This window comes from Branchiostoma belcheri, unplaced genomic scaffold (assembly GCF_001625305.1).
Source record: "Branchiostoma belcheri isolate BF01 breed outbred unplaced genomic scaffold, Haploidv18h27 scaffold5, whole genome shotgun sequence".
NCBI lineage: Eukaryota > Metazoa > Chordata > Leptocardii > Amphioxiformes > Branchiostomatidae > Branchiostoma > Branchiostoma belcheri.
The window spans coordinates 258,875-270,063 of record NW_017804131.1 but is presented as its reverse complement, the minus strand read 5'-3'; the positions used below and the strand labels follow the sequence as shown (position 1 = coordinate 270,063).

At 41.4% G+C, this 11,189-nt stretch overlaps 1 protein-coding gene across 1 annotated transcript in view; it reads right to left on the bottom strand.

Moving 5' to 3' along the window:
• The window catches only part of LOC109479916 (metabotropic glutamate receptor 2-like), a 24,808-nt gene extending 13,996 nt beyond the window's left edge, over positions 1-10,812 (bottom strand). Inside the window, exon 1 of the mRNA XM_019781976.1 lies at positions 10,267-10,812. Within this exon, the coding sequence (XP_019637535.1) occupies positions 10,267-10,812 (546 nt within the window). The remainder of the gene's footprint in view (positions 1-10,266) is intronic.
• Positions 10,813-11,189: the final 377 nt, after the last annotated feature.

Genomic DNA, 11,189 nt, shown 5'->3' with positions numbered 1-11,189 from the left:
CTGGTGTTGTCTTGTATGTAGGTCAACGACCTTCTGACCAATTAGAGTAGGACAGCTGTATTGGTTGTGCTCTGTCTTTTATGTAGGTCATCGACCTTATGGCCAGAACAGCTGTCTGCTCTAGCTGTCCATGATATATTTGTATACTATTTGGTATTCAGTTTTCTGTCCCTTTTTTCTTCTATTGGTTGGTTATAGGCAGTAAGCCTCGTTTGCATAGGATATTTGTGCTATATATAAGTGTTGTGTGTGCTATTGATGAGCTAGGTTACAGGTCTCAACAGTATTTCTTTAATGGTGGAGTTTCCTTGGATTTCTCGGTGTGGAGACCTCCACTATAGGGTATGTGTTTTTCCCCTTTTCTTAAGTTGCGTTTTCCAGTAGTATACCTAGCTTGCGTACTAACAGTGAAACGTCAAGAGGTCGGCATTATTTTGCGTCGCAATATGTAGGATAATGCGTTATGGAAGGTTAAAAAAATCCAAATTTCTCGGGGGTGCATATTCCCGGACCCGTTTTATGGCTTGCGCTTCGGCGCCTGGCGCCCGATGCGCCCTTGCAAAGTATAGGCGCTTTCGTAGACACATTTGGCCGGCCAGGGAACACTAGTGGTAACTTGTTGTCTTATTCAGAAATAAGAATGGAATGACTATGGAATTGTCTCGCCGCATTGTGGGTGACTGCGGATTTAGTGGAATAACCATGGAAGGCATAATTCGACGTCCATGATTTTTGGCAGGCAGATTACCGTTGTTGCCAATGTTGAGTGCAAATTCTGGGCTTTGTGGGGGGTTCGTACGGCATGTTAGTGCACCTTTTGTGTTTGTGGCTTGTGAGCAAAATAACTTTTGTATATGTAAATTGATATTTATTATTTTTGGTGGACAGGTTACTATTGTTGAGACCAATTTTAAGTTTGTAAATGGGCTTCGTGGGGGTCCCTACGTCACTGCAGTGCACCTTTTGTGTTTAAAAATAATGACCAACGTCTGCTTGGAGACAGCTGCATTGGGAACTCCATAATGGGATGGGATCAACTTGATAACGTTTAATGAGGGATTGTTCATTATAACTTCAGCTGGAGGAGGAAAAGTTGGACATGCGTCAGGTTATTTCATACGGCCACACGAAGTAATTGTTATGGATGACGTCCACTGGAGACCTGTGCGCCTGTAAAATCTGGCAAACTCTTTCAGGGTGTCCGTAGCATAAAAAAGGGAGTACAGAGATTCTTTTACTTTAGACTACATTGGTTATTAAAACGTAAAGAATAAACATGTTCATTTCTGTAGAACAACGTACATCTGACGAAGACATGAGATCTCCGACCTCTAGTTTATAGTTTTGAAATCACATCAACCCGAGATCAGACAATATTTCTCCTCCTGTCTGCTGGGTAGCCTGACATTTCCTGACCGGAAGAGGTCAAAGAGAAACTAACAGACATGACCCCATCAATGTCCTGCTCTTTGACCATGTCGCCCCGACCTTCCTGATGCATCTGACTCACGGTCTCTAATTGCCCGTCAAATGTCAGATCGTGTGTTGATTTATTTTTTTCCTGCGGCAGAAAGGACGCTTATTCCTCAGTCTCTTGACATGAAGTAAACCGTCCATCTGTCTCTTAGATAAACTGATAAAGCGCACATTTCATACAAGCAACGTGACTTCTCTAGATTGTTTCTAACAATAGGATGGTATTTTTCAAAGCGCCCTTTCCCGGTGCTGCATATTCACAGGCAGCAATTTCTAAAACTATAAATCACTACCCATTCTCCCCCACATTTGGAACAGTTCATTTGATGGTTATTTATTGCTATCTAAGACTGTTCTCTTCGACAAACTGATAGAGTGCACATTTTCTACAGGCATCGTGACTTCTTTTCTGGATTGTTTCTAACAATATAGGATGGCATTTCCTGGTGATGCATATTCACAGGCAGCAATTTCTAAAACCGTCCAAACAGATATATCACCTAACCACATTTGCAACAGTTCATTTGATGGTTATTTAGTGCTATTTAAGATAGATCGAATCATTACTCAGATATAATCTTCAACAAACTATATTAGTCTATGACAGGTTTTGAACAGACAATGTGCCACTGTTTGACTTTCAAACGGCTGCTGAAGACCGATAATGAGCTTTAAAACCCTTATTACCAAATGCTTAGGATCACTATGCTGTAATCTGCAAAAGTGCACCTCGCCATCTGCTGGATTACATATTATCAAGTTATGGCAGTGAGCCAGAACTACAGGGAAATGCAGCATCAAGCTGATAAACATTGTACACTCTCTGTATAGCTTATCCATGAAGTTGATATAGGCAAGGCTGTAAATGTACCCAATGTAATCGCAACATTGTTATCTAAGTGCTAATTGCTCTTACATGCCGTAACTCTTTAAACGATTTTTTCACAACTTCAGGATTATTAAATCTCAGTAGTATATCCCCAAATAACCCCAGCTACGTGGTAAAGTGTGTTGGGGGGTTATTATGTATTTAACACGGTATAGATGTGTTTCCTCTACCTTTCCATCCAAATCCTTCGACAAAAAGTCCTGTTAATTCTTTTCCCAAGGGGATGAAAGACAAATCGCCATTTTATGCATAACATATAAAATTGTTTCAGTACACTGACACCTGCTGCGACAAACATTAAAACGATGCTGTGCAGATGTCCTGCGGGTTCTCTCCTACCACTGGTTTGTGAAGATAAGTTTGTCTGGTAACACTCCGCCATGTTAGCATTCAGCGTAGTGGTTCCCAGATGTGCATGCTAGCTCATCGAAATTTATTACTTATAATTACGGATTAGACAAGTATTTCATATGTGGAATCAACGGATCAACATTATTCACAGGATTAACGGCAAGGCGGCGTAGTCGTTTAGAATCAATGTATCTATTGCTTCGGCAACAGTAAGTAAATTTTATGGATGACATCTTCTGCAGACTCCAAATCTAATGCGATAGGGTGAAAAAAACAAGGCAGAACAAAAAACAAGATCCCTACATTTTCACATCATAAACCTTGTTAAAAAAAGAAATGATGCCTATATTGTGATAAGTTTACTGTCAACTATTACAACATCCGTTTCTCACTGAACCAACTTTGAAAAATAAATGTTTCAATCATAATACAAAGGGTTTTGATTCAGATAACAGATACAAACTAAAATCACAAATAAAAGGAATGAAACATATCACTGCATCAAAGTAAATGACAAAACATTTTATAAATCAGAGCCTTGTCTTGTCTCCTCTCTTCATATTTATCTGCCATCCACGTTCCGACATAGCAACAGACATCTTTGCCCATTTTCGGCATGTTGACCACTGTCAGAGGACATTTTTTTTCAAAATCCGTCGATAAATTAATGCGCGCACTGATGTCATCCACAAAAATTACTTGCTGTGGTCCTACATATAAAGCAATGTAAGAATGATATAATAGTATAATGAAATATTTGGAAGAAAATCCAAATGAATGAGAAGACATTCCATCGGGCAGTTTCTGCCTAATCATGACCAATCGTACTAGACTGCATCATAGTTTACACAGAGACATAAGAGTAAGTCCACGGTCCCGAGTACATAATGTAACGTTAGGTCAAATTATCCCAGTCGCCTTAAAACATCCGTTCATCGTTACAACGTCGGAAAACAAACCGTAAATTGTTATGCGTAGCGGCGTTTTTGCACCGGTTGCCAGATGTCTAATTCGCTATACGACGAGGAACAAAGCTGTTCAATAGGTGTCTATCTGACTACTTCACTCATATCACAGCTGGAGAATGGTCCAATTACCCTGGTTCATGGGACGACCATTCTGACCTTACACAAGTCAGGTCATCCAATCCCCTAACTATGGGCTTTTGATAGGATAGCCGAAGTCTTAATGGTCAAGCCCGCCTATTCACTAGCATTGGTGACAGCATAGAGAACAATCTGCTATCTAGATGTATGACCATTACTGTTGGGGGCTAACCATATTCATTACCTTATTCTGCACTTAGTGTCGCCTTGGCATTACACTACACCTATGGCTGACATAATTTTGACACTCTTAAGTCCTAGATGATCTGCTATAAATTCAAATCAATGTCTCCCCTTCATTTGTACCTCGAAAGTAGTTTTTGCTTTGGAATAATAACTTTACCTCTGTGACTCTGCTGTCAAAACGAAACTGATTCCATCTTTATTGAAAAAATAATTTTAGGGGTCAGCTGTTGGGTCCAATATATTGCTTTGTGACGTCTACAGACTCTGCGAATGTGTATATTGCAGCCAAGAACAGCGTGTTCCTTCTAAATTGGAAAGTCAGGATTAATTCTATCACAGTCCTCGGTATTCCTGTGGGCCTTCAAGTACAGAGCCATAAATGGAAAATTGATGAGTTTGCCAGACAATATGAAATGATGTAGTCGAAATTAGAATGTTCTTTGTGTCAGCCTCCGTAACGATAAGATTGTTCATGGTGCATGAAAATGTTCTTTGATTTACAATCGTATAAAAACTTCCGCAAAGAGATTGATTACAAGTCTTAAAAACATTAAGAGAATTCCCAGGGGACATGAGCTTAACTTTCCCACTTCCCGGTGATAACGGACTATTGTTTATAACGAGTGATTATTCGTTGATGCCTAATTGCTATGGGGACCGTGAAGGTACAGAGAGATTAGTATTCTGTTGCCGACGTGCAATCAGGGTTTTAATCGACTGCATTTTCTTCCTTAATAACTTCGATTTACGGATGCCATTTGTGAGCCGGCAGTCACTGTGAATACGGCCGTAATTCCCGTAATCTCACGGGAACTAATGGGTGCGCTGTGAACGTTATATTGAGAAGGAATCCTCCATCTCTTTGGAAAAACCGGTCTAGTGTGCGCTCATTTCTCAAAGAATGCAGGAAGCTTGGTGCTGAACTACCTTTCAGTGTACAATAACGCTGTGTGAATTACCTCCCGCCACGGGCCTTTAAAAGGTATCGAACGAGAGGTCAACAATCTCTTCTAGCAATTTTTTTATCTTACGTGGAACGAGTACAAAATTAGTCAACCAAGAAAGCATTGAGGCCTGCCGCATGACCTCGCTGAATTTAGCTGATCTGTGATCGCCTGTGCCATATATTGGTAGCAACAATCGGTACGGTTTGAATGATACCAAGAAGGCCTTTTAAAGAACCATCCTAAAAGTATCCATTTGCCGAGTTGAAATCCCCTGGCTATTGCACTGTAAGTCAACAGTTCTATAAATATATTTATGTCCTACCTGGGCCGCGATTGCGTTCGATACGGGTGTTCCGGCCCGTGTGATAACTAGCGGTACAGCCCGGGGGTTCTTAACGCGTACGGCCCGGGGCTTCCAAATGTTGCATAGAACGATTCGAACGCGTTTCGGCCTAACCGCGTGAACCGCTTTCGAAAATTCGAACACAAAATTCGGACGTTGGAATTGATGTTGGTGCATTTGTTTTGGGTTTAGGGACACCAAATTTTCGCCTATTTCGCATTAAAAGGCGTGTTTTCTTGGGTGGGTATGACATAAATAAAACACAACACGGTGTATTCCGCATCACCCTCGGTCCCAGCCCTCCCGCGGATCGGATCTCCCTCCGGCCTTCGGCCGTCGGGCGATCCGACGCGCGGTCGGGCTGGTACCTCGGGCGATACGGAATACCCCGTGTTGTATTCTATATATATTCTACGTACATACAGAGGCGGTGCCTGGTTTAAATGGACAAGAACATGGTAGTAGATCTTGGTTGTTGTTTCATACTTCAGGACAATCCAATGATTGTTTTTAGTTTGGATCCGCTGCAAACATAGAAATGGAAAAACAATACCAAGAACCCCTCTGTATAATTTGTTTGCACAAACAGAAGTGTGTTACAGATGGTCTAATCTTATCTTGAATCTCCATGGTTCATCACCAGCAGACAGAACAGTGGGTGTCCAGATACCAAGAAGGCCTTTTAAAGAACTCATCGTAAGTATCCATTTGCCGAGTTGAAATCCCCTGGTTATATATTGCACTGTAAGTCAACAGTTCCATATATATTCCACATACAAACAGAGACGGTGCCTTGTTTAAATGGACAAAAACATGGCAGTAGATCTCGGTATCTGAAGCTGTTTATCGTGTAGTCTGATACTTCAGGACAACCCAAGGGTTTTTGTTTTTGAATCCGCTGCAAATATACATGTAGAACTGGTCAAGAATCCCTCTGTGCAATGCATTTGGACAAACAGAAGTGTGTTACAGATGGTCTAATCTTATCTTGAACCTCAATGGTTCATCACCAGCAAACAAAACAGTGGGTGTCCAGACACTAGTCTCAGTGTGTAAGCACATACAGTACAGTCATCAGGGAATGTGAAGAAGGATAGGCAATTGTAAAAGATTTATAGCCGTGTCTATCATTAAAAGATTCCCTACGCCGGCAGAAAATTAAGCACACCAATCAAAGCACAATCAACTGTCACTCCCATTAGAGCGGCCTCTTATACCCTTAAACCATAAGGTAATGAGCGATGAATTTGGCAGGCATAGATGTAACTTTCATAGTTATAATTATGCATTACAGTTTCTATCACGATTCAATCAGGCGTCGTCAAGTGATAATTGATAATCAGCAGACGTTGAACAGGTCTGATACGCATTGCTGAGGAAAACTCCTAATCACAACGCCATGGCCCGACTGGGTTTATCAATTATTTGCTAGCTACTTCTATGCAGTTTGGTCAGGGCGAGAATGTTTAGAATTAATCGAGTTGTAACAGTGGTAACGATATCTTCTGTTGCATCCTTGGTTATATCCATGCAAAAAAAACAGTTACTCAAACAACTGGATATATCATATGACTTGGGATCCAATAGCTTGTTTCTTGGCGTATCTTAATACCTGGATGTCTAACCTTGACTGACGGTTATATACATGGTTTTGAAGACGTAAACACACCACATAGTTTCCTTTGACAACCCATAATCTAAGCGTTCGCTACTGGAATAAAATGACAGATCTGGGTATTTGTTGTTAGCACCAACGTACGACTTAAAACAACTTCGTTTCTGAATCTCTTTATAGCCCTGTCGACTTTTGCAGCATCCATTGTGAGCAGTGAGCAGCAATTCCTGATCTCCAAGCATATCCTGGATCAGATCGAAAGACAGTATCAAACTGGCAAGGCAGTATCCTTTGGCCAGAGAATTCCCAATACGCCCCATGGGTACTGCCTCGACAATGTGATACTGTTTTTTGCCACCCTAGGATCTTCTGGAGATTAGGCAATTTCTACATACATACAATTTTGTATGTAACCATAGATAAAGCAAACCTTTTGGAGCGATTCAAGCTGCTTTATTTTGTCTTACTTGTTATCTCTGCCTGTATTCTATTTTTCCATCTTTATTTCCAGAATTCCCTTCTCCGATAACAGCAATCATTTTATAACGTTTGATGTTACCTCTGATGCATCGTTAATGAACAGCATGATTCGTTCACTCTATCTCTATCCTCGCTGTTTGTCAATGACGATGATCAAAGATTGCCCTTTCCTGGCATCGCTTGGTTGTACTCAATCAGGCGGCAATTCTGATGAGAATGTACTGACCTGGCAATAACCAAGGTGAAAAGATTGACAAAATAAACCTTACATATGGAAATCTTATTTGCCTCTCACAAAGAAACTAATAGACCTAGAGCTGACGACTCAACTACAAGTTGCTGGACATCAGCTGAAAACTAACTAAGACTAATATGTTTAGAACTTACTTAAGGACTTGACAAGCAAAACGAGATGTGAAATCTGGCATCTCAGCAGTCGTTTGGATGGTCATTGGTTAAGTATTAGGCTACAGTTCTTATTTATCAATAGTCAAGTTTGGTTGGGTGACGTTAATTGTTATTCGATACAAGATATTGGTGAACAAGCATCAGATCCATGGTAGCCAGTGCGTCAATGAATACATTGTTATTACATTGTACAGTCTTTGCTATCCATATTCATTCACGCAGAAGTAAGCATAAGAGAATAGGTTTATCTGCAAAATGCTGAAATATTCTGAGTAAGTATAAAGCTCTTAGAGATTTGAAAGGGTCACTTGTCTGGCACGAATTACGATTCGTTGCAACATATTGAGGAACGTGCAGTTACTAAGGATCAGCTCTGCACATTTGCTAGCAGAATATCTATCTATTCATGAACTATACCTTTCTTGATGAAATAGCAAAAAATATCCTTGGTTGAAAGTAGTCGGCCGTCGTTTTGGAACCCCACTATGCAAGCTCTTTCTGATCCATTTTCGTCTTCTGGACATGGTTTTGTTCCACATAATATTGCTTCTGTTTGAACCACCTACGAAGCTTCATTGCGTGAATTCCAGCATACACTTTCTCGTCTTGAAAATGGAGCTAACTGATGTTAAGTGCTAGCCAAATGCTAACTGAAAACATACATGCGACATTTCACGGGATCAAACTGTCGTTTAGTATTTTACACATCGCAGGGTATTACTGCAGTGAGAAAGGTAGTGGCTCGGACGAAGGGCTCTGGTGGTTTATTCATCACCACCCGTAAGGAAATTGCCTAAGAGCAACCATAAAGACGCTCTTAAGTACGCTGGAGTTTCCTCTTCAGAACCTGCCTGGCATGTAAAAGGATGTCCTTGGTGGAGGGCATCTCAGCACAGAAAACTCGCTTTAACTGGGCGTCGGCAAATAAACCTTGAATAGACGTACTTAACTTTACCTAAAATGCGAATATATTTGTCTACCTGTATCAAAGCATCACTGGATAGTGTGGAAGAAAGTCTTCAATGGCATCAAAACTAGCTTGATCTTGTTCCACTTTATATTCTATGAATGCTAACGTGTCTCAAAAGTAGCTTGCATCACCAGCGTAGGTAGTAATATGTTTTTCATTAAGTGTGCGAATTGCTCCGAATGTAGCTGGGATTGGATTTAAGGATCGTCGAAAATGTCAAAGTATCTACTTTGTGCTCTGGAGAAATCCCAAACACATGTGCACTGAAATTGATTGATAACTGTGGGGTCTATATATATTATCATTAAACTATTCTTTATGAAAACAAATTGATAATATTTTCCATTAAATTGCCAGTATTGAATAACCCATGCCCAATTATTTCCCATGGCACTAGCCCAGTCCACCACATGGGATCTTAGACGTTACATTAGTCTTTCATTATAGTCTTAATGTTATAGATAACCTATTTTTCTTCATATTCAAGATGTTGATTTCCGTGGAGACAATATTGGAAGAGTTGACCCGTTCTTTTATTTTTCTTAACAATTTAAACTGATTTTTCCGCACGTTGTAGCCTACCAAATAGTTTATACCGTTTCTCATTTAAATATATTCGTGTTCTTTCTCCCGTGTACTTTAGCATCTTTTTCATGTACTTTTAAACACATCCCAAGAGCACTTTTAACGCAAGAGAAATCACGGGCAAAGCGAGATCTGCATTATGATGCAATCTCACACAACCTTTCAGACATCTCGGCAGTGATACATTACAATACATACATTACATATGCTACAGGTGTAAATCAAATCAGCTTGGGAAAACTGTGTTATTCTTGCGGCATACCATCAAAGGCAATAAAGAACAGTATAGCACGCTGTCGGACTATGCAATTCAATATAAAATGGATGCACTTTACACTAATGACTTCCATATATGTTATTCAAAAGGTAAACGTGGTAAACGTGGTAGGCATGCAGAAACTTCGATTAACACAGGTCTGCCCCAGTGCGTCTTTTTGTCGATGTTGGGTTATCATGTGTGTCTACATACTGATTATGATCTGTTTTCATTTACCAATGTTCTTACAAAAAAAGTAAGCTTGATAAAGATGCATAAATGGCCCGGCTTTCGCTAGTACACAGCAATATAGTTATATTTCCCTATGGAAGAAAGGGTGTTACATCACGTTGCTGCGTTTCATATTGCATTTGGCTTTTGTTTTTACGTCGCTAGTTTCATCTAATCAATGTGATATAAAGCTCACAAATGAGTTTCAGCTTGTAAACTTTAGAATAAGGATGAAGTCTAATTGTCTTATATCAATTTTGTTTTCGTATTACCATATATTTGCCAGCTTTATAGACAAAACAGTCGACTTGCTATGTATTTTCATGGCCTCTGTATCAAATCCCGAGTCCTACACTCTGGCTCTTTCCTGGTCGTGATTTATCAATGCTAACACACCTGTAGAACTCATCAGAAAGCTCTCACCTGTGGGAGCGTGAAGAGCTTCAGCAGGTTGGCCACCTGGATGGAGGTGACGCTGGACGAACAGCCGACAACTCCGACGATCTTTTTGTAATCCACGGTGGGAACCGAGCCGTCCGCACACTTGTACCTGGAACCTCCCACGATGTTCATGGAGCCGCGGATGAAGTCCACCGCCTGCTCCAACCCCACCGTGTCGCGGTCGCAGCTGTCCAAGATGTGGACGCCGATGGTGATGTTGGGCAGAAGTGTCGGGTTGTTGTTGACCATGTCCACCGTGTAGAGCATGGCCTCCATAGCCTGGACACCCGACTGTTCTAGCACTTTCCCGCACGTATATGCGTCTGATCGCTCGTGGATGTTGAACATACCTCCCAACACCAAGTCTCCTTCGATCGAAACCACCCTCTGCACCGGCCATTTGATGTTGGCATTCAGCAGGGACCCGGTCCCTTCTTCCGTGGTGCTGTTCTCCATCTCACACGCCATGGTTCCCCACAGATAAACAGACAAGGACAGCAGGAGAGTAGGGAGGTGGAATGGCGGCATTCTGGCCCGCTACCGACGTACGCTGTACCTCCTGTTACCAGGTCCTGATGATGAGATGTGAACACCCGATCGATCCCACCGTCGATACGCTTGACTGCATCCCTCCAAACCCCACGTCTCCCCGGCGCGGTGCTCCAACGCTTCTTGTCAGATGTAAGACGGTTGTCGCAGCAGCTAATTATACTCCTCAGGGGCGGTTACGAAGGTGCGGCGTCTCCCATTTCATGCCATTTTGGACCCAGTTTGTGCAGGAGGAGGATTAGTCAAGCATTCGCAGCAGTTGGATGATGAAAGCATCGTTTTTTTCAGGCTCGATGCATATTCAAGACGGCGGAACCATCGAAAGCAACCATCTTCCCATTTCGTCTGAGAGGGTC